General features: G+C 40.8%; 1 protein-coding gene across 1 annotated transcript in view; it reads left to right on the top strand.

The window, feature by feature from the left end:
• The window catches only part of LAMA3 (laminin subunit alpha 3), a 154,240-nt gene that overhangs the window by 69,020 nt on the left and 61,228 nt on the right, over positions 1-23,992 (top strand). Inside the window, exons 27-38 of the mRNA XM_081873595.1 lie at positions 711-871; positions 1,572-1,680; positions 3,760-3,857; positions 4,647-4,818; positions 5,352-5,478; positions 5,567-5,706; positions 13,815-13,930; positions 14,214-14,425; positions 15,999-16,203; positions 17,321-17,465; positions 21,893-22,033; positions 23,237-23,401. Of these exons, the coding sequence (XP_081729721.1) occupies positions 711-871; positions 1,572-1,680; positions 3,760-3,857; positions 4,647-4,818; positions 5,352-5,478; positions 5,567-5,706; positions 13,815-13,930; positions 14,214-14,425; positions 15,999-16,203; positions 17,321-17,465; positions 21,893-22,033; positions 23,237-23,401 (1,791 nt within the window). The remainder of the gene's footprint in view (positions 1-710; positions 872-1,571; positions 1,681-3,759; positions 3,858-4,646; positions 4,819-5,351; positions 5,479-5,566; positions 5,707-13,814; positions 13,931-14,213; positions 14,426-15,998; positions 16,204-17,320; positions 17,466-21,892; positions 22,034-23,236; positions 23,402-23,992) is intronic.

Genomic DNA, 23,992 nt, shown 5'->3' with positions numbered 1-23,992 from the left:
TGAGCCTTGGGCTTGCCAGTCGGAAGGTCGGCGGTTCGAATACCCGCAATGGGGTGAGCTCCCATTGCTCGGTCCCTGCTCCTGCCAACCTAGCATTTTGAAAGCATGTCAAAGTGCAAGTAGATAAATAGGTACCGCTCCTGCGGGAAGGTAAACGTGTTTCCGTGCACTGCTCTGGTTTCACCAGAAGCGGCTTAGTCATGACCTGGAAAAACTGTCGAAAGCACGTCAAAGTGCAAGTAGATAAATAGGTACAACTCGAGCGGGAAGGTAAATGGCGTTTCCGTGCACTGCTCTGGTTTCACCAGAAGCGGCTTAGTCATGCTGGCCACATGACCCGGAAAAACTCTGCAGACAATCGTCGGCTCCCTCGGCCAGTAAAGCCAGATGAGTGCCACAACCCCAGAGTCGTTCATGAGTGGACTTAACTGTCAGTGGTCCTTTACCTTTACCTTTAGTTCCATGCATCCCCTGCAGTATTACTGTGTGACTTACTCATGGGGCAATCATTCTGGTGGGCAGGGTAACGAAGGCTTTTTCTGTAGGAAAGGCTTTGGCGGGTTTGGGATTTGGCGTTCAGGAATTATGTAGCTCTCCTTTTGCTTTCTTGAAACTCTTGCATGCTTGAGAAAAGTGTTTCCTGGGAAATGGATGGCATCCCCTGCAATCCCTATTTTTGTAGTAGTCAAATGTGGTTCGAATTTTCTTAGGTGGATCTGCAGATAAGGCTGACAGTTCCCCAAGTTGGCCGCTACGTGGTAGTCCTTGAGTATGCTAATGAACATGATCGAGTATATGTTGGCATTGTGAAGATTGACACCCCCGGGAATGTGATGGAGGCAAAAATCAATATATATAGCTGCAAATACAGGTGGGGAAATGTGGAAACTTAGTTATCCATTTGGGTTGAATATCTGTTTTGTCTTTCTTTTTACACTTGCTTACTTATGCCTACTGTGTACTCATTCTGAATACTGTTCTAAAATAAATGGGAATTGAGTAGGGGAAGTGCCATAGCTTGGCAATAGGGCATGTGCTTTGCAAGTTCCTTGTGTCTCCTGGCAGAACTGGGAAAGACTGTTGCCAAAAACCCTAGAGGGCTGCTGCCAGTCAGTGTTGATAATACTGAGCTGGATAGAACAGTGGTCTGATTCATTAGAAGGCAAATTTCTATGTTCTTGTGCTCTATGCTTGATCTAATGACAATGATATTATAGTGTATGGACTGGGCGGCGTGTGTCTCCATCTAAAGAAAACAGAATAATCTGAGGGAGTCAAATACTGATGTAAATAGATTTTAAAATAATTTTCGTTGCATTAATCCATAGAGAGAACTTAATACTTTAATTCCAAACATAATTCCCTGTTTTGGATTGTATTGATTATCCCGGATCATTCCTTATTTTCCAATCAACATGATTTAAAATAGCCAGATATAAATGGTACAATCCTGATAAATAACTCACTGTTTCTTGGCTTTGGAGGAAATAACCAAACGGTAGAAGAAGAATACTCTTTTGGGGTGGAAGAATTCCAGTATGGTTTTTAACTACTTTTGAAATCTATTCCAGCTTTCTATGCCGCAGTGTCGTGCTTGATGAAATGCACCGAGTTGCAGTTTATGACCTTCTGGCTGATGCAAACTTCCATCTCAGGGCTTCAGCAATAGATTTTCTCCTAGTAAGTTTCAGTTCTGTGATATTTTTCCTGTCAGGTGGGCTACTCTGGGGTCTCTAATAGGGGATCTCTTGCCACCTGGATCCATTGTGAGTCCCTGCCAGGGGAAAAAGTGGGGTATAAATAAATAAATAACAATGACCACAATAATAATCCATTATTACCAATGTTCTGCCGGCCAACGTGATGCAGGCTTTCACATATTTTGGTTTCAAATGATCACAGTGATTGTGCGGTTCCATAATACCCCCCACAAAAATGTGTGCGTATGTGTCTTTTTCAACCCTTCCCAACTGCAAAGCAAAGGGACTGGCTATGAAGATAGATTTGTGAGTAAATGGGTTTAAAAGTTTCATTATAAGATCTTTGCTGCCACCTTTTGGATACTTAAATATTTCCTCACTTATCCCCTTGTGCCTTCTGCTTTCAAAACAATGCATTGCCTAGCATGTATATGGAGAACCCTGGGATAAAAACCAGAATAGAATGCGGCTCCTTGGTGGTTGCATTCAGAAGGAGTTGAACTTCTGCTTGTTGCAAGGTACTGTGGACAGTCATACTGAATACTCCTTTAAAAAATAAATAGTGGCTGAATAGGGGGAGGGCCCTAGCTCAGTAACAGAGCACCATGCTTTGCATTCAAAAGGTTCCAGGTCCCTGGCATCTCCAGGCAGAGCTGGGAAATATTCCTGCCTGTAACCCTATAGAGTCACTGCCAAACAGAGTTGACAATGCTAAGTTAGATGGACCAAGGGCCTGACAGATTCATATGTTCCTGTTAGTAAAGTTACCCAGAACTGGAAAGGAAGTGCACCCAGATCCTGTTGGCCAGGGGATTCCCCCATCCCTTTTTAAATTTTCTCTGGAGTTAATTTCTTGGTTCACTGGTTAGTCAGTGAGATTGTTTTGCTGTTCTGTTTCTTGAATCATTATTATACATTTGGTTTATTTATTATTTGTTTGTTTTTAACTGTTTCTGCACTTCTGTTTCATATGATATCTCTCACAGCTTTACAAAGTTAGAAGCAATGTATAGAAAGTCCCTTAATGAAATCTAACTAAATAACAGAACGGAAAAAATCGTGGAATAAAATGGCAGCACAATATCTGAAATATGAGCAGACAGTACAAAATACAGGGCAATAGCCGTTTGTTCTCAGGAATTCTCAAAGGCTTTCTTAAAAATATATATATATATATTTTACCTGCCTCTGGGAAAGCGGCAAGGAAAGTTCCACAGGATCTCTCAGTTCCACAGGACTGGGGCTGTTACTATTCCCAAGGGAGGCTAATTTAAGTTCACCATAAGATGGATTCTGGAGCTATCAGAAGAGGTCAGCTTTTGTTTCTGAGCCTTTAGCTGCAGTCCTTGCCTTGCACGCATTTATTCAACTTGTCTTTATGAGAGCCTGTGCAGGATACATGGATAGGATACATGGCCGTCTAATAGGTACACATTGTGTGTTTTCAGACATTTATCTGAATTCATCAGGATTAGAGCTGTGCTTCTTCAAAAATAAGTTGAGGTTTTCAATGTGCCAAATTCTGGGATACAGTCCACATTTTGTAGTTGCACGGGAATACTATCAGCTTTGAATAAATGGAGTTGGAATGAATAATCTTACTGTGGTTGAACAGTAAAAGTAGGCTGAATGCTTATTTTTTGCTTCTATTCTTAGTAAAGACCAATGAGCAGTTCAAGGCACTGCTGTGTGACTCACTGTCAAAAGCGTACACTTCTAATCCCATATAATGGTAGAGTAGCAGCTCTTGGCCAACCACATTGTCCTCATGGCTTCTCACAAATCCTTCTAATGAAGGCAAGAGATTGTAGAAGGCCCTGTGGTCATGGAAAGGGGTTTTCAGCTCCCTTTCCTTGGCAGGATCCTGCAGCTTACAAGCCTTCCATTCACAGGTCTCTATATACTGCACTGCCTCTTTGCTAAACTGAATTGCTTCCTTCCTTTCTTTAACAGCACAAATGGTGTGCTGTTTTCACATATTGTAGCTGCCTTATTCACATGCTGCTCTTAGCTGGAAGAAGAAAATAACAGAACCTTCATTGTCGTCTTTGTTTCCTAGCATAAAGTTTGCCTTATTCCTCTGGAAGATTTTTCTATAGAGTACTTGGAACCTAAAGTATATTGCATTGCCACTTCTGGCCATTCAGCTGATCCAAGGTAAACTGCTTCCTTCCCTTTTGCTTCCATCAAAAGAAGGTTTAAGGCTCTCTCTGACCTGGGAATAACTGCAGTGCCCATCATACAGCAAGGCTGCCGCTACTCTGTGTATTCTGAAATAAGAATAATTTGATCTCAGTCGTGCTTTCTCCTTAGCAGAGATATGCAAGGCTTTGCCCAGAGCTGTGCACACACTCTTGAGAAATTTGGCTTGTCTGAATTATTTTAGCTTCTTTGCAAACTCTGACAAATGTTCCATCTCAGGACATTTAAAAATGTCACACACCAGCATTTTTAATTGTTATACCACAACAATGTACATTTTGTTTGTGTATTTCATTATTTCGGTGGGTTGTAAACATACCGTCCAACATATTGAGTCCTAAAACTGGGATGTGCATCTTCTCAGCCGTGCTCATGTGTGAATCATGTGACCTGCGCAAGATAAAGGAGCCCAAAAGACATGCTTTCTTCTGGGCTGTGCTCTTGCACAACAGCAGATGCCCCAAAACATGTATTTTGGAGCACTGTGCGAGGTCGTGCCCCCCCAAGTGTTTTTTGGGTTGAGATCTCTGCACGAAATCATGCCACCCAAAATGGCCACCATGCTCTCATGGGGAAAAGTGGGATGTCCTGGTTTTTCCGGGACACTTATAGGGTATGTTGTAAATACAGTAATGTAAAAAGGCAGCAAGCAATTTTAAAATGAAATGTATAGGCTTCACATTTATTTGAACTCACTTTTCTGTGTATACATGTATATGTTCTGATTCTGTTTCCCTTTTAAAGTGCTTCTTGCCTCCCCTCGCAATATGAAACGCCTCCTTCAGCCGTGGTCTTGGATGCTCTGAGGGATGGGCAGGTTGCAGAAGTGCAAAGAAATGTGATATACCAGGAGCCACTGAGTTCTCCTTTGCCATCTGCTCATACAGCTAAGGGAGTAACTTTGACTTCTTCACAGGTATTTAACATTTTGAATTAAATGCGGGTCATAGTCCAGCACAGACTTGGCTGTGTTTATGTCAATCGATTTGTAGAAGTTAATATCATCTGGCATGCAACCGAACTCTTGCAGAGTGATTTACAGAATGATTTACAATACGTTGGCCTCTTATAGAGCTTTTGATCTGACATTAAATTCCACTACAGGTCTGGGCAAAAAGCTGGTGCAGAAAGAAAGTAGTAGTTCTTGAAGTCACTAGATGTGCCTCTCTTTTCCTCTAAGGACAGTCCCTACTGCAGCTTTCTAGGTCGAAGCAGGATGAGAATTTAAACAAGATATTTCTAGCATATCTATCTATCTATCTATCTATCTATCATCTATCTATCCTGTACATAAACTTAACCTTCTTTTTTATATAGGACACCTCCCCACACTTTCAGTTGTGCTAAATTGAATAACCAGTAGTGTGCAAGGATGGTGCTTCGACATTGCCACACTTTGACTATAAATAGGATGAAGCTCAAAACACAAACCTTTTTTTATGTTGACAGAACCAAATTACTCTGCATGGGAGAGTGACACATTTGGGCAGATACGTGTTTGTCATACAGTTTTACCAGCCGGAGGTCCCAACATTTCCTGTACACGTGACTGTAGATGGAGGACGACTCTGGTCAGGTGAGTTTTACATGGGTTTAGATATTTTTAGCACGTTTTGAGTTTTCACAGTTTTCATTTTATTTTATTTTCCATTTGTCTGTTTTAGGGTCTTATAATGCTTCATTTTGTCCGCATATTGCTGGATGCCGAGGTTTGGTGATGGCAGAAAATCGAATTGAACTTGACATCCCTCAGCACGATATCTCAGTCACTGTGAAAATTCCTAATGGAAAAATGCTTGTGTTGGTAGGGTTTGTTATATTCAAGACAATTTAATTATTATTATTATTTAAAAACTATTAAATTAACAAACTAACTAAAGTTATATTGTCACCCAATTCAGAAGTTCATTACAAAACAAATGCAAAAATCAAACTACAGTATAAAACAATGCAAACTATTAAAAACTTAAAATACATATAAAATACAGGTTTGCTGGACTTCCGGTGAGCCGCGATCCCAGCGCAAGCAGGGTTTTCACCGCACGGCGAGAACCTGAGCTATTCTGAAGGATAGGGGCAACTCCAGGGCGCGGAGACCCCCCAAAACTCCTGTGAAGGATATTCAAGGAGTCTAGCCCCGGCTTTACCGAAGAAAAGACCAAACCGGCCGCCAGGTAACCTCGTAAGAGGCGAAGAGCGCGGCGGAGAGGTCTAGAGGGTCGAGGGGAGCCATTTCTCACCTTCAGATAGCGAAGCCCTGTGCTTGCAGGAAGAGCGGCTCGCTTTCAAAAAAAGGACTCCGACGCTTGCAACTTAGTAGCAAAGAGTAGAAAATAAAGCTTCGGAGCAGCAGAGAGAAATCAATGGAGTTCAGCGGATAGTCGGAGTCAAATAGGACGCGGTGAGAAACCAGTGCAGGAGAAAGTGAGTAGTCTGCCCGGGCGGTACCGCGGTTCCCTTTCAAGAATATCCCTCCCGGAGAAACATAGAATAAAGTGAACCTTGAGAGGTGGAGGGGCTCGGACAGGGTCCAGGACCGAGTGACAACCGGAACCTCTTTGGTGAACAGGAGGTGTAAAGAAGGGACGCTTTGCTGGTTTTCTTTTTAAAATCTGGAGGGGAGACTCCCGCCGTCATTTACAACTGGAGCACGGAGTGTGGAGTAAGGAAGGGACGAGTCAGAATTTCGACGAGTTAGTAAACCCGGATGAGAACCCCCCCCCCCCGCCGCCATTTGGAGACTGAATGGGGAGTGCAGAGGCAGCGAGGAAAGGTTTGTGATCTCCACTAATTTCACATTGAGAACTGTGTATGAGAGACCGTCTCCTCTTTTACGTACGTGGAGACGGGGGACTAAAAACGTTGAATTTGTGAAGAACTTTGGGAACGTTCCAGGGACCCAGCGGGAGTGTGAGAGAGTTGATTGGATGAACGCCGAGGACAAAATGGAGTGGGCGTGAAACAGACTGATATCCGCTCCTGCCCCTCCCTCCTCACCTCTTAACTTGTTTTTGTGTGCAATCCCTCTTTCCTGTTTAACCCTCCTACTCTACCAAATTCTTTGAACTTCGTCCTACAACTGAAAATTGCTAAAGGGTTGGGAGAAACGATCGCTTAGAACATTATTGTTTAGAGCACCCAGGGAAGTAAACAGAGGTAGGAAATGTAAATATTGATAAGGAATAAGTGAATTTAAAGACTGTAAACATTGACAAGGAATAAGTGAATACAAGTGAATATAAAGAAGGGGTAAAAGGAACTATTGGGGAGAAGGAGTGGAAAAAAACAACAACAACAACAAAAAAAAACGTGATGTCGTATACAGGCAAGAAGGGAACGAATGGGGGGACCCCCGGAGATAGGAGAGGCTCCAAACAGGAGATTGATTTTAAGTCAGATATTCTGAAGATGTTTGCGGAGATAAAGCAAAGCCAAGCGAATGTAGAACATAAGCTTGAATTGGTGGATAATAGGATTGGGAAAATAGACAAAAAAATGGAGGAAACAGTGAACGAACTAAAGGGCCAAATAAAAGAAATATTTAGAAGGACACAGCTCACAGAGGAAGGACTCAAAAAGACAAAGATAGAACTAAGGGATATGAAAAGAGACAAAGAAAAGATCAAATTAGAAGTGTTGGAGTTAAATAAGGCACAGGAAGAAATGAAAGATATTATAGCGATGAATGAATTAAGACAGAGGCAGGTGAATCTGAGGTTCAGAGCGGTAGCAGAGATACAAAATGAAAATATTAGAGAAAGACTGACGAGAGAGCTGGCGGACTGGATGGGCCTAACAGTAGAGGAAATGGACAACAGTATACTGAACGCATTTAGAATGCGGACTAATGCAATAAAAGTAAAGAAACTTATAGGTGACTGTTTGGTTACCTTCAAAGATAAACAAATGAGAGACAGGATACTTCAGAGGAATAGAGAAAAGAGATTGAACATAGATGGTAATTATATAATTATTTTTAAAGACATTCCAATCAGATTACTCAAAAGGAGAGATTCGTACAAATTTTTGACGCAGACACTAAAGAAAAATAAGATTGAGTTCAGGTGGGAATTTCCAGAAGGGATTTCCTTTGCATACAGGGGTAAAAGACATAAACTGACAAACCAAGAGGAAACCGGGAAATTCCTTAGAAAATATAAAGAGCTTAAAGTGGAGGCATATGGAGCAGGAAGAGCAGAGGGATCCCCACCAGGAGAATCAAGAACGGTAGAGGTGGAGGAGGAGGGCGGGAGTGGGTCAGGAGAAGAGGAGGAAGAGGAAACAGAAGATACAGAGAACATACAATAGACGGAAAGACCACAAAAATAACTAAAAGAAAAACCAAGCACTATGGGGTTAAAAATTTGGAGCTGGAACATTAATGGAATGAATAATAAAAATAAGAGAAATAAAATCGAACAATGCTTAAAAAAGAAAAATTTAGACATTATCTGTCTGCAGGAGACGCACGTCGCCAGAAAACACAGAAAGATATTAATTAATAAACGGTTGGGAAATGAATTTGAAGCCTTGGATAAGGTGAAGAAAAGAGGGGTAGTATTGTATATTAGAAATAAAATAGAAGCTAAGACAGTGTTTAAAGATGAGGAGGGGAGGATGATAGGGGTTAACATCAACTGGCAAGGGGAAAAGCTGATGATTGTGGGGATTTATGCCCCGAACGGCAGCAAAACTGAGTTTTTTAAAAGACTAGAAGAAATACTAATGGAATATGCAGATCAAAAAATAATCCTGATGGGAGATATGAACGCTGTTGTTTCGTTGGGGATGGATAGGCTTAGAGAAGGAGTAAATAAAGAAGGAAAGCTACCAAAATCCTTCTTCTCTATGGCAGAGAACTGCAACTTGGTGGATATATGGCGGCTTAGGCACCCTCTCGAAAAACAATTTACATTTTACTCCGAACCTAACCAATCACTTTCAAGAATAGACCAGATCTGGATCTCGAATGAACTATGCCCAAGAGTTAAACTAATAGAAATAAGACCAAAAATAATATCAGACCACAATTCAATAGAATTAGAACTAGAAAATTTAGAGGCAAGAACCTTTAGATGGAGATTAAAAGACTACCTCCTGGAAGATCAGAAGGTAGTGGAAATGGCAAAAGAAAAACTGTCAGATTATTTCAAAGATAATTGTGGTAAGGGAACCAAGGACAATGTAGTTTGGGATGCAGGAAAAGCGGTAATGAGAGGGTTCTTTATCCAACAGAATGCAATCAAGAATAAGAACAGAGAGAAAAGCAAAGAGGAGATCCTAAGACAGATAATGGAAAACGAACAGAAACTATCCGAGAAGCCTAATTGTCTAAAAACAAAGGAAAAAATAAAAATTTTACAAACCCAGTTCGCTATAATAATAAATAGAGAGGTAGAGTGGAATATTAAAAGACTTAAGCAAAGGTATTTTGAATTCGCGAACAAACCAGGCAAATGGCTTGCCTGGCAAACAAAAAGAAGGAAAGAGCAAGGTACAATTAACAAAATAACAAGAGAGGGAGAAGAGAGAACTGACCCCAAAGGAATTAGGAGCGAATTCCTTAACTACTACAGAAATTTGTATAAAGACCAAGAGAGAGTCGGTCCAAGAAAGATAGAGAGATTTATAAAGGATAAAGGGGGACAAAAAATCCCAAAAGAGGGAAAACAAAAACTGAACACTCCAATTGAATATGAGGAAATAGAGGAGGCAATTAGAGATTTAAAGAGGGGCAAAGCACCAGGCCCTGATGGATTCACTGCTGGATACTATAAGGAAATGAAAACTATTTTGGCGGGACCTCTGAAAAAAACTATGAATAACATTTTAAAGGAAGGAGAAGTCCCAGAAACTTGGAAAGAGGCGTACATCACGTTCATTCCAAAACAGAACGCGGACTTAACCCAAGTTAAAAATTATAGACCAATCTCATTATTAAACACGGACTATAAGATCTTTGCAGGAATCCTGGCAAGAAGGCTAAAGAAGGTGTTAGTAGATGTTATACATAAGGACCAGGCAGGATTCCTGCCAGGTCGGTTGATGAGGGATAATACAAGAATTATTGTCGACATGCTAGAATTCTTGTCTGTCAGGATTGATAAACAAGTTATAATGATGTTCATTGATGCCGAAAAGGCGTTTGATAATGTGATTTGGAAGTTTATGTTAAAAAATCTAGAACATATGGATGTAGGCTACGACTTCTTTAATGGGGTAAGGGCAATATATACAGAGCAGAGGGCCAAACTGATTGTGAATAATATGCTAACAGAAGAGATAAAGATACAGAAAGGAACGAGACAGGGATGCCCGCTCTCCCCGCTGTTATTTATAACTGTGTTAGAAGTTCTCCTTAATTCAATAAGGCAAAATGAGAACATAAAGGGAGTGATCCTAGGTCAGAATACTTACAAAACAAAAGCATTCGCAGATGACCTAGTAGTATTGACAGAAGACCCAGTAACTTCAATGAGAGAGATACTGAAAGAAATAGAAGCATTCGGAGAGGTTGCAGGGTTTAAACTAAATAAAACAAAAACAAAGATGATAGGTAAAAATATAGATTCAAGAACAATAGAATTAATTCAACAGCAATCACAGATAGAGATAGCCAAAAAAGTTAAATACCTCGGTATCTGGCTAACATCTAAAAATATAGACTTATATAAAAATAATTACGAGCCGATATGGAGGGAAATAAAGAGAGATTTAGAAAAATGGGGACGGTTGAATCTGTCATTGTGGGGAAGAATTAATATAATTAAGATGAATGTACTCCCAAGACTAATGTTTTTATTTCAGACCATCCCTATAATAAAGGGGAATAAGATCTTTAAGGAGTGGCAGAGGACAGTCTCGAGATATATATGGCAGGGCAAAAGACCCAGAATACAATTTAAACTATTGACAGATGTAAAGGAAAGGGGGGGCTTTGCCCTGCCGGATCTGAGATTATATTACGAGGCATCATGCTTAAGTTGGCTAAAAGACTGGGTTAAGTTGGAGAATACGGAGCTACTCGACCTTGAGGGCTTCGACAACTTTTTCGGTTGGCACGCCTACTTATGGAAGGATAAGATGAAAGCACACAAGGGGTTTGGTAATCATATCTTCAGAGGGCCGCTAATTGAAGTGTGGGAAAGATATAAAAACGTGTTAGAGCCGAAAACACCACACTGGCTATCACCTCTTGAGATAACAAGTATAAAAACTACTAACATGAGGAAAAACTGGGCGACATACAATCAGCTAGTAACGAAGGTAGATGGGAAATGGAGAACCAAATCTTATGAACAAATAAAAGAACATGTTTATGATTGGCTTCACCATCAACAGGTGAATCAGATGTTCAATAAAGATATCAGAGAAAGAGGCTATGCGGATAAAGATTCTAACTTCCAGACGGAGATAATAAATAGCAAAACGAAAATTATATCAAAGATGTATAAGATGTTGTTAAATTGGAATTTAGGAGATGAGGAGGTCAAATCTGTGATGATCCGCTGGGCAAAGGATATAGGGCATAATATACAATTTGAGGATTGGGAAAGATTTTGGAAGGACGGGTTGAACTTCACGGCGTGCATTGCAATAAGGGAGAATGTTATGAAAATGTTCTACAGATGGCACTTGACACCCATGAAACTTGCAAAAATGTATAAGGTAAACAACAAATGCTGGAGGTGTAAAGATGTAGAGGGCTCCTTTTACCACATGTGGTGGGAGTGTGGAAGGGTTAAGCAGTTCTGGGAGAAAGTCTATACGGAATTAAAAAAGATACTAAAATACACGTTTTTAAAGAAACCCGAAATCTTTCTATTAGGAATATTACAACAAGAGATTAAGAAAGAAGATAACAAATTGGTATACTATGCGGTAACGGCGGCAAGGGTGTTAATAGCCCAGAGGTGGAAACAGCAAGAAATTCCAACAGTGGAAGAGTGGAGATCCAAATTATCGGAATATGCAGAGCTTGATAAATTAACGGGGAAAATTAGATATAGGAAAGACCAAGTGTTTATCAAAGATTGGGGAAAGTATGTAGATTATCTGGAATGTATTAGTGAAGGTCAAATAACGCTAAAGGGTTTCAAAGATGCACTGTGAAAGAATATGGGTTATTGTTTAAAGTAAATAGAAAACAAAATTAGAAACAATGACAATATAAATGACGGAACGTGTAACCTTTATTTATTGCTTCGAATGATTTGCGGCCAAGCTGAAGGAAGTCCTGAAAGAAATAGCTATGTTATAGAAGTATTGTAAGAACAGTGGTTTTGTGTACTTTGTTTTTTGTGTGTTGGCGTTGGGTGTAGGTTTTCTTTGTCTATGTTTTGTTTGTGTTTTTCATTCTTTTTGTGTGTCAATAAAATAAAATATAATTTGAGATAATTCTAAAAAAATAAATAAATAAAATAAAATACAGGTTTGCTTTTTAAAAAAACATAAGAGGACCAGGCCAGACCATAAGACATACATTATTTAAATAGCCTGGGTGAACAAAAATATATTTCCCTGGCACCAAAAAATCACAAAGATGGCATCAGGCAAACTTCGAAGGGATGGTTGTTCTATAACTGGGATACCACTACCAAAAAGGCCATTTCCCTTGTGGTTACCTGCTTCACTTTGTTTGGCAAGAACACCTGGAACAGAACCTCTGAAAAAGATATTAAGATTCTGATAAGTACCTATGGGAGAAGGCAATCTTTCAGCGAACATTGTCTCAACCTATTTATCTCTGTAAAGGTTAAACCAGTTCTTTAAATTAGGCTCAGAAACAGACTGGGAACCAGTGCATTTGACAACATACAGATGTAATATGATCAAACTTCTCAGTCAATAAATCTGTAGCCCTATTCCAGACCAATGGTGATTTTCTAACTTTTTAAAAGCACTTCACCACATGCTATATACATTGTAATAGTTTAAATGGAAAGTTACCCAAAGCATAGGTAACAGTGGTATAGCTGTTTTCATTCAGTCATGCAGGCAGCTGCTGCAGCTTTCTTTCAACCAGGGAAGATTCCTTTTATCTGGATAGAGATAGACAAATTACAATATTTTGTGACTTAATAATTATAAAATGGTTTAGTGCTTATAACCACACATCCCCATGATGTATGCTGAATGAGCTGGTTGTTTAGAATTACAGTATTATTTTTTAAAAAAATACAATTATCCACCCTCTAGTAATTTCCAGTCTACAGCTATTGGTGTATGAAGGCCTGCTTTGAAGACTGCTTAGAAACAGCAGTTCAAAACGTTGCCACCGTGGCACCAAATGAGACAAGATGTTGGGTTGAGAACACATTTCACCAAATCTTTAAAGAGCTCCATTGGCTTCTGGTCTGTCTCTAAGCACAATTCGAAGTGCTGCTTCTCACCTTTAAAGCCCTCCACTGCTTGAGACCTCTGTATTTTGAGGGAATGTCTTTCCCCCCAATCATCTGTTTCTACTATTTCAAGCTGTTCCTCAGGAGCTCTCCTGAGTGCTACCTCTATATGGCTGCAGGTGGCAATGGAGGAGAAGACTTTTTAGACTGTGACGTCCTGCTTGTGGAACTCTCTCCTGTGGGAGTCCCTCCTGGTCCCTACATTAACATCTTATAGGCACCAGTGAAAAACCGCTTTATTTCTCCAGATTCTGTTGTGTTTTCTGTCTCTGCTGTGATATGTTTTATTTATTTCTCCTATTTTATTGGGTTTAATGGGCTGTTGTTAAGTTTCAGATGGAGGGTGGTATGCAAAATAAAAATACTTTAAGGCCCTTGTTTTCTGGAGCTCCTATCAGTGCAGTGCAAGTACCGTTTGCATACACATTGCGTTGAAATGAATGGAAATTGGAAACAGTGCTTGGATACTTAAGATTAAACATACCATTTCATTTCTTTATCATTTTTAAAGGAACGTGTACTGGCTGTTCCAGCAGACAGCTACAGTTATAGACTTCTTCAGAAAGACACTGTGGACAAGTCATTTGATTTCATCTATCATTGTGGTGGGAACAGCTTTTACATCAAGTAAGTCAGCCTCATATTCTGCGACACCAAACACATCTGTTATTTATTATATGGGTGCCAGTTAGCTAGTTAATTTATTTTACTTACACTGTCTATGTAATGTTGCAGTGTGGAACCTGTAGTCCTCCAAAAGTTGTTGGACTCCATCTCCCATCATCCCCAGCCAATGGTCAAGAATGATTTGAGTTGTAGTTGAACAACATCTGGAGGGCCACAGGTTGCCCACTGTGGTGTTCATGGTGCTTTACAAATCACACTTTACTTTTTTCTTTTCTTTTAACAGCCCTGCCACTTCCTCAGAATTCTGTAGAACGTCTGCAAGGTCACTTGCAGCTGCCTACAGTGATGGAGCACTGCCTTGTAATTGCCACAGAAATGGGGCCACCAGTCGCACTTGCAACCCTGTGGGAGGGCAGTGCAATTGCAGACAACACATCATTGGCCGCCAGTGTAGCAGGTGTCAAACAGGCTATTATGGATTTCCCTTTTGCAAACGTAAGGATGTCTTTAATAACTGTTGGGAGAGGTCATGTGCTGCATTACACGTTTTTGGAATGTTGCCTAAAGTGTTTAAAGTTTCATTCTGTATTTCATTCCAGTTTTATTTCCCTTAAGTTTATAGCCAGTCCTATCAGTGGTCATCTATATGCAGGTTTTTTTAAATGACCAAAGCAAATACTAATGCAGCTATTACATTTACACAAAAAGCCTTGGTTCCCTCTCTTTGTGGGTTTTTGAGAAATTATTATATTATATATGCTTGTACTATTGGAGTTCAGATGTCACTCTAAACTACCGTATGTTTTAGCAAGATGTAAATGAGCCTAGTATCCTCTTGGACTAACATGCTCCCCGATTCCCTCTCTATGTAAGCATTCGGAAGCTTTCTCCTCTGCTTTTTGTTAACCACAGTTTGTCTTGCTGCCCAGACCAACAAACTGTGGTTAACATTTAACTATGTTACTTTAAAACCATGGTTTTTGAAGCTGACTTTTTAAAGCTAGCCTTAGAGGAGGCTAGGCTTATTTATGTTTTGCTATACAATAGTGTAACGTGACATCCAAGTGCATCTGTAGTAATATCAACATTATTTATGTTAATAGTTTTATATTGCCTTTTTGTAAACTAGTCATGACAGTTTACAACAAAGCAGAACAATAAAGCAACAGTATCATAAAAGCATTAAAGCGATAAAGCATAACTAACAGCATTACACGCAGTAGTGGGAGCACTAATACTGATTTAAAAGGCCAGTTGAAAAGATATGTCTTGACACATTTTCTAACATGGAGAGAGACTGGGTACTGATCTCCGCTCTGAAAGGAGTGCATGCCACAATTTGTACCTACTCAATATCTGCTCCTAGCAACAAACATGCACTTTCAAGATATATGTCCCCCAAAGAAAGCCATTATGTGTATGGTTTCAAATAGTGGTTTATCATATAGCTGTAACTGTTATATGGCATCCTGTCTTCTCACTATTTCCCCTTATTTCTGATTTAAGTTGTAAGTCCCATGCTGGCATGAAGCTGGTTTAGAGATGGGGCTTCAGAGGAGAGCTGTGGAGAACACACTGGGCAGATCTCAGTAGAGAGAAAGAGGTAGAGGGCAGTGCAGCAGTGCTGGCCTCTCCAGTTTTGAGGTCCAGGTCTGTGTACAGCTTCAAGTCTTTCTTGTCTGCAAGGCTTTCAAGTCTTTCTTGCGCCTCAAAAAACCCAGGCAGCAGAATTACACCTTCATGTTCTTCCCAGTACTTGATGAGATATCTGAGATGTTGTCTTTTTCTAATTGTATTTTATTGTGCTTTTCGTGTTTGTTACTTAAAAACCTAATTAGAAAGTATGACAGAAAAGCCTAGTGCTTGTCCCAAAGAACTACTTCCTGTAGCATATATATGTTTCATTTTTCACTTTTTAAACTATTTTAAGACCATTATATGATAAAGTTGATATGAGGCAAAACAAGCTCTAGTGGTTGTTTTTTTTAACTTCTATTCAAATTTAGATGAACTTGCATATACTGGTATACAATATTATTCATGTGTTAAATGGTTCTCTCAATCCTAGCATGCAGCTGTGGGCGGCGACTTTGTGATGACATCACTGGAAAGTGTATTTGTCCTCCTCAAACCGTTAAGCCCAGATGTGAAGTGTGTGTGAGGCAGCACTTCGGCTATCACCCCCTCACTGGCTGCGAGGGCTGCAATTGCTCAAGGAAAGGCATTATTAATCCGGGAAATGCTGAATGTGATAAAATTGTTGGGCAGTGCAAGTAAGTCCATATTATCAGACTACAGTTTAAACTTCCACGTTCGGGGGGGGGGGAATGCAAGGGATGGGACAAGAAGCCCTTTTCTTCAAAATAAGCATCTATGCAGTGTTAATTAACTTCTGAAAAATGGAATGCCTAGGAGCTTTAGTGTGTGCTAAGAGGTTGGTTTACTCTGAGAAACAATTTGTGGGAGACAGTATGCTTTATTGTTGGCTGTATGTGTCTATTATTTATATACAATATCTGTGTCCCACCCAATAGCCACAGTTCCCTGGCCTGCATTACATTATGTTATGAAAGAATAAGTGTTTTGAGCTTCCCACATATGACTCAAATTTGCCAATTGGCCTATATCATTTATGGTGGTGACTGGGTGTGTTTGGGAAGAAAGACGCTATCACCATCAAGCAACAGTTGAGGAAACAGGGGATCCTGTCCCTCTTACCTATGGACCTAACCAGAAGAAAATGGGATGGGGGCTGCTGGGTTAGCACCATACAGACATGTGACTTCTGAATGACATACACTTCGGGCTGGTCAGCAGCCACATGTCTGCTGGCACAGAGCTACTGTCTTTCCACAGCTTCAGATCTATGCAGTGCACCAAAGCTCAAAGTCCCAATTTAGTGTGCAAATTTGCTTTTATTATCAAGATGTATAGATATCGCACTTCAACACTGTGCGTATTGTGCCTCACCTGTGTGCAGTGTTCTTATCTTACTTGACTTATGTATACTTCAAGCAGAGCTTTGAACCTTGTTTAGTCCTTCAGGCTAATCTGTTATTCAGACATTTTAAAAAATGCCACTGCTGTATACCACTGTGAAAGAAAGCAATGAGTTTTAGTAATGAGGTCTTCACTTGAAGAATGGCATTCAGTTATAGCTGACACTTATAAATGTTTGTTCCAGCATGTCCGGCTTTGATGCCTAAATTATATCTAAGAAACACTAGTATTTTATGACATCACGGTGTGATATTTATTTGCTAATGGAAAACTACCATATACACTGATTTTAATACTGTTACATAAAGACTCTTTCATTGGCTCACTGAGTTTCCAAAAAAGCAAACCTTTTTTCAGAAATTGTTTTTTGGTTTTATTTTGTTACTGAAGATGCCGCATAGGAATAACTGGTCGACAGTGCGATCGATGTGCTTCTGGTTCCTATGGTTTTCCAAACTGCAAACCCTGCGAATGTAACAGAGAAGGAACAGAGCCAGATGTTTGTCATCCACAGACAGGAGTTTGCCTCTGTAAGGTCAGGTGCTTTTGCATTCAGAATTGGTGCGACTGTAATTGCCAGGAGTTTGTCCTTAGGTAACTAGTGATGATTACTGTTCCCATGATTTCTGAAGGAATAATAAAATTATTAATTAGCTGTATAGCATTTTCCATGTCTAAATTACCATCATATGAAACTAATGGTAATTCTTAAATGGAGCTAACACTTGTGAGCTTCCCAAGGAAACATTTGTTAGTACAATACCTTGGTTTCCAATCAAGCCTCAGAAGGAAACATGTAGCAACACTGCTGTTCCTTGAGTGTCTATTTCACCATTCGTCCCTTATTTCAGAGGGAAGCAAATTCACCTCCCACCTAAATCAATAGAAACACTTCAACTGGATTTGTTACTATACAGATTGATCAAGAGGAACCCTTGTGCAAAAACCATTCCCCCCCCCCTTAAATACTCTCTACTGCCAGTAGTGCAAATGGTGCTAGGAAAACCCACTTCCGTTGTCCTGGGGATATTTGTGTACACTGCTCCAATATCTCGTGTGCACTGCTTAGCACATTTCTTGGACTCTGGTTGACAATGACCGCTCCCCACTTAAAACGGGGGGCGCCTTTTGCGTGGACGCGTGCAGCCCTGGATCTGGAGTGGCCCCATCAGCATAGGCTTTGCCTTCCCTCAGGTGGGATACCTGGAGGTCCCCGCCTACCCCAGTGAGTTGTCCAATCCCACCTGGGGGAAGCGTTGCCAGGGAAACCAGCCCAGGTAAGGGGAGGGATTACCTGCCCACACAATAGAGGGTGGATCTTAATTGTTAATCCTCACTTGGCTCCAGAGCTTCTCCCACCCTACCCACCCTCAGTTAATGTCTTCTTTTGCAGGTTAACTTTTCTTCATAGGTTTTGCAGGTTAACCTGTCTCCACAGGTATGCGGGCGCTGCTACGATAAGGTCGCTGTTAAAGGGCCGGAAAGGAATTTCCCTGCATTGGCAGGTTTCGCCTTTCCCGTAGCAAAACGTCACAACTTTGGCGGTATCAGGCCTTGGGCGGAATCCTTTAGTCCATCTTCCTCTTTGTGGCGGCGATACCAGGGTCCCCGTTAAAGGGGTTTTTGAAGGGAGGCTTTGGCCGTATGCCGAAAGGTCGTCATTGCTCTCCCCTGCGGCGGCGTAACGGGGGCGGCTATCTCTGCTTGAACATATGTTCTCCAGAGCTGGCCCATCCCCCCCCCCCACACTGGATAACCCTGATGCTCCCTAGGTCCCCGGCTGGGGACTAGGGAGGGAGAACGCCCAATGCCTGAGCCAAGGTCTACCCACATTTGAAATTTAATAAAGTTGTGGCCAATTTAATCCCATAGCACATTGTCTAGAGTCGTTATTCCACATGACAGGGGGGACCACTCGGGATCTGGGGACTCCGCCTATCCACGCAAATGCTGGGGGAATGTTGCTAACTTCACTTCAGCTGCCCACTTCACTACTAATCATCTAGTAATGGGCTCAGTGAATGTAGCAATGGATTTGCGGGAGTTACTCAGTTGTGATCCCACATTAATTCAGCTTCTGGCTTATAGTATCATAGAATTTGGGGGCTGGAAGGGGAGCCTGAGGATCTAGTCCAAATCCTTGCAGTTCAGGAATATGCACATGGTCCCGTATATAAAGTGCTAACTTGATGTACTAACTGTTCATTGCCAAACTTTAATAGTACTTCCAAACAATCATTTCCAAGAGTAAGTACAAGTGCAAGTGCTAACTTTCAACAATCCATTGAGTTTCAATTATCTTTTTCTAGGATGATTAATTTAGTTGTCTTATCAGCTGCACATCACATATATTTGGTATTATTGTAATTCTCTGACACAGTGGCTATCACACACATAGTTGGGCTCAGTCTTTAAACTCAGAACGACTGTATGTTGATCTTTGCAGGGGACTTCCGGGTTAGCGCGAACGGCTAATGGCGGATTCCCTCCGAGCTCCGGAGGGAATCGGCTCTGCTGAGGACGGGTCTTGCCGTGCCGGCGACACGGGGACCCTCAGAAACCGCAGGCGCGGAAGCCTGCGGACTTGGTGACTCGGTGGGCACCTTAAGCGCCCTCCCCGACCCACGAAGAGCCTTTTTAAAGGCTGCGGAGAGGGTACGGAGAGTGGCGTGGTGCTGAGAGTAGACCGCTACCTCAGTAGAGTGAAGCCGCAAGCCATGGCCGGAGAGCGCTGACTTTCTTCCCAAATTTGGACTGGATAACAAAGGACCCGTGAGTAGTGGAATTTGGACTTTAAAAATTTTATCCTGTGAATTCGGCACGATCGGGGGATGTGTTAAAGGGAAGTCCGCACCCCCTCTACTTATAGACGTTTCAAAGCAAGGAATGGAGAATTAAGGCGGAATGAATACTGTTTTGAGGATTTAAAAGTTTCTCACAAATTTGATAGAACAAGATTTTTGTGCTGGAGAGAAAGGGAATTTGGAACTTTGTGTGTATCCCCCCCAAAAAACCCGGGAGTGTCCTATTTGGGTCCCGGAGGAAGAAGTGAAAGGAGTTTGACAGCTGTCAAAGAAGCTGTCAAACGGGCGGACAAAGTAAAGAATTTTGCTATTTAATAACTCTTGGAATTAAAGCTGATACATTTGGACTGAGGCGATTGGAAACAAAGTATTGATAATAACAAAGTAACAGATTATTGGAAAAGGACTACTAAATAACTGAAAGCCCCCTAGGGGGAATTAGTGACATTACAATGGCTGCAGAGGGAAAATTACTGGCGGAGATAGAAAAAATGTTTTTTCTCGTGGGAATCCTGCAGGAGCAGAGTATGGCTCTGAGTAAAGTTTTTATGACCTTGAATCCTGAAACAAACAACTCTGCTGAATGCACAAAGGAGATGTACGATAAAAATTCTGCAGCTGAGCAGGAAGAGATGCCTTTGGAATTGACAGAGAAAAAAGAAGGAGTTCAGACACTACAAGTGGAAAATATCAACCAGAAATCTGCAGCGTTAGAGTGTGAGCAAGAAGACCTCTGGATTACAGACCTGCGAAAGATGAGAAAGAAGAAGAGAGAAGCCCCTGGAGTACTTGGAATATTAAAACTAGAAAGAACAAAGCAATATGATTGGGACTTTTCTCTTGAGTATGGAAAACTAGATGGTCTTTCGCAGCAAACACTCTTCAACATTCTGAATGAAAGAAAATATGATCTGACTCTGACTGAACTCCTTCGGGGTCTTAGGACCATCAAAGAGGACTACCAATATAGCTGGCAGAGAGGGACTGACAGAGAATCAGACGCCTCGGACGTGAGGAATCCGGGCTAGAAATATTTTTTGTTTGTTTTCTGGACATTTGTCTAGGAAGGGACAGAAACCGGGGCGGGGGGGGAGAGAATAGAATTATAAAATGTTATGTTTTGTTTTACTTGGTCAATGTGACCTATAATTAATATAATAAAGGGAAAATTTGTGAAGGGGAAGTTAGATCGACCTTAAAAAAAAAAGAAATTAATGATTATAAGAGAATTGGATAGTTGAATACAGATAAACAAAAGATTTTAATTTTCAAAAGCAATGTGAATATCTTTAAGAGGTTAGGTAAGAACTTGCTGAATTAATTTTGGAATTGGGATGTAAGAGGAGGGGGTGGGGGGAAGTCAATGAAAGTGGGTAAAGAAACTTAGGGTATGTAATTGTATTTGTGTGTTTGTTTGTCTTTGTCTTTGTGTGTGTGTTTGTTGTTATAAAATGTAAAAACCCAATAAAAATTATTTAAAAAAAAAAAAAAGTATGTTGATCTTTGCAAATTCCAAAACAAACCTCTTGGACTAAGGTTCAAATCAGAACATTAGTTGGTTATTCATCAGCTTTTACAGTTCCTGAGTGTTCTGACACATGGTTGTTCTTGGGTCAAAGATATCCAAGTGCATTTTAAAATGCATATTTTGCAAATTTCTGTGCAGAGCTTTAAAATAAAAATAAAATGCGGATCAATGTAGAAATGGAACAGAACAGACTTATGGGTGAACACATGAAAAAGCGACTGCTTCCAACTAGATCAGTTGCTTCCAACTAGATCAAGAGCCGCACAATATTGTGTATTGTGTGCGTTCAGTGTGAATCAGTCTGTGACTGACAGCAGTCAAAATGTGTGACAATCATCCACAAAAAAGGTTTGTTTGGAAACACCTTAATTTTAATGCACACAAGCATAGTATTGGCGGAGCTGCTTGTTATGCACTCAAAGGAGCAAAAGCATATGTGTGTCATTTGCTTGAAACTCCTTTCAGAAGGAGACAACCTCATTTGCATTTGTGCTACTGTGTACTGAAAATCAAGGCGATGAAACAATGTTATGTATTATTTTGGATGTATTTTACAGCTTTTTTCATGTGTATATTACTGCAGGAGCTTTATGTGGAAACATTTAATGACTTATTGCAACTGACTTATAGGAGAATGTTGAAGGTATTCAGTGTGACATGTGCCGCCCTGGGTCGTTTTATTTGGACTCTGCTAACCCGAAGGGTTGCACCAATTGCTTTTGTTTCGGAGCAACCAATATTTGTCGCAGCACAAATAAACGTAGGGTTAAGGTACGTTTGCTGTAAGTTATTCTTTTTTCAATGACTATTTTAAGGGTGCAACTAGCAGGAGACCTGATTGGATTTCCTGTTTGCTTAAATTCAAAGTAGCTATGGCATGGGGAAATTAGATTGGGCTTTGGTGCCATTAAGAATTTACACACTTCACTTTCCCCAGTCTAAATAGTCCTCTGCCTGAAGGTGCTGCTTAACCTGCAGGAAAAAACTTATAGGTGCGCTGCTTCTAACCTCTTCTTTAAAATGAATGACCCAATCATGGATCAAGTGTCGTCTAGTTTTGTGGCCTAAAATTAAAGACTTATTCCAATTTCAGTCTTACCTTGGTTCTCGAACACCTTGTGACTCAAATGTTTTGGCTTCTGAACGCCACAAACGCCAACAAAGTAAGTGTTCTGGTTTGCAAACTTTTTTTGGAAGCCAAACATCTGACGCAGCTTCCGTGGCTTCCGACTGAGTGCAGGAAGCTCCTGCAGCCAATCGGAAGCCACGCCTTGGTTTTCAAACATTTTCAGAAGTCGGACAGACTTCTGGAATGGATTCCGTTTGAGAACCAAGTTATGACTGAATTAGAGTCACTGTTTTTATGTCTGAAGTTGGGGGTGTGACTTTGTATATACATGTGTCTTTCAGATGTATTATTCCCCTCCCCTTTATGCCATTGTAATTTCTTAGAACAGTTAAGGCTAATTGAGGCTGCTGTTGAGTTTGTGGCTGGTACTTTTTTCTTCAGCCTTTGGCAAACTGTTGATTGTTCACTGTGAACAGAAGCAAAAAGCTTTGCACATCACTATAACACACAGGCTATGTGTTCCACTCACCATAGCAATCCCTGTGACAAGCCTCTCAACCCCTCCGGACACATAGTTTGTCAGCACTTGTGAATTGGGTGGCTTCCCAGTTCCCATTCCTTGTTGTAGTGGGGCTGCAGAAGGGTTTCTATATTGTGATATGGCTGGTGGGTGTGTAGAACCTCAGTCTACTGAATGCAGTAACTTGCCTGAGATGGTTTGTGGTGTCACACAAAACCAGGAGCTGTTGCTCATGGCAAAGAGTTGGAAAAACTTCTCACATGAGGCAAAACAAAACATTTCCACCAGAAAACAGGTAGTCATGCGCATTAACTCTATTGCTCTGGGAAAACTGTATTCAGTCTAGAAACTTCTCTTAGTGTCTTATTGTCTGTTTCACTCTTAGTTTGTTGATATGAGGAACTGGCACCTAGAAGCTGTGGATAATGGCATGAGCATCCCTGTAACTTTCAATCCAGGCAGCAACAGTGTCGTTGCTGATGTTCAAGAACTGCCTCCCTCTGTGCACAATTTATACTGGGTAGCACCACCATCTTACTTGGGAGAAAAGGTATATGTCCCTCAAAGCTGTATTCAGAACATTGTTACCATCCAAGGTCAATAGCAGGGCTGGGTGATATATTGATATACTGTCCAAAACTGTTACAGATAGGTAGCCGTGTTGGTCTGCCATGGTCAAAACAAAATAAAAAAATTCCTTCCAGTAGCACCTTAAAGACCAACTGAGTTAGTTCTAGGTATGAGCTTTCGTGTGCATGCACACTTCCAAAACTGGTTTGAAGTCCATATTTTGATATTGGTTTCATAATTTTTGACCTGGCATTATATCACAAGGCATGATGTGTGTTAGAGCTGGGTGAATGAATGAATGAATCCATTTATTTCGCTCACTGACCAGATTGCAACATATGCAACAACAGAGAGCATACGAACATAAATAGTTTAAAATTAAGCTTGTATCCTTAATTTTATAGCAGCAGCACACAATTTAGCCACTTTTAATGTCCAGTAATCTTTGGTTCCCTGTCCTTTATTAAGTATTTTAAGTAATAATCATCAGTTCCTCTTGGGGTTATGCCTGTAGAAATGCCTTCTAAAGATGCATGTTTCAGAATACATTATCCCTTTCCTGATCTGACTG

This window comes from Podarcis erhardii (genome assembly GCF_964252035.2).
Source record: "Podarcis erhardii genome assembly, chromosome: 8".
NCBI lineage: Eukaryota > Metazoa > Chordata > Lepidosauria > Squamata > Lacertidae > Podarcis > Podarcis erhardii.
This window is presented reverse-complemented; position numbering and strand designations above follow the sequence as displayed.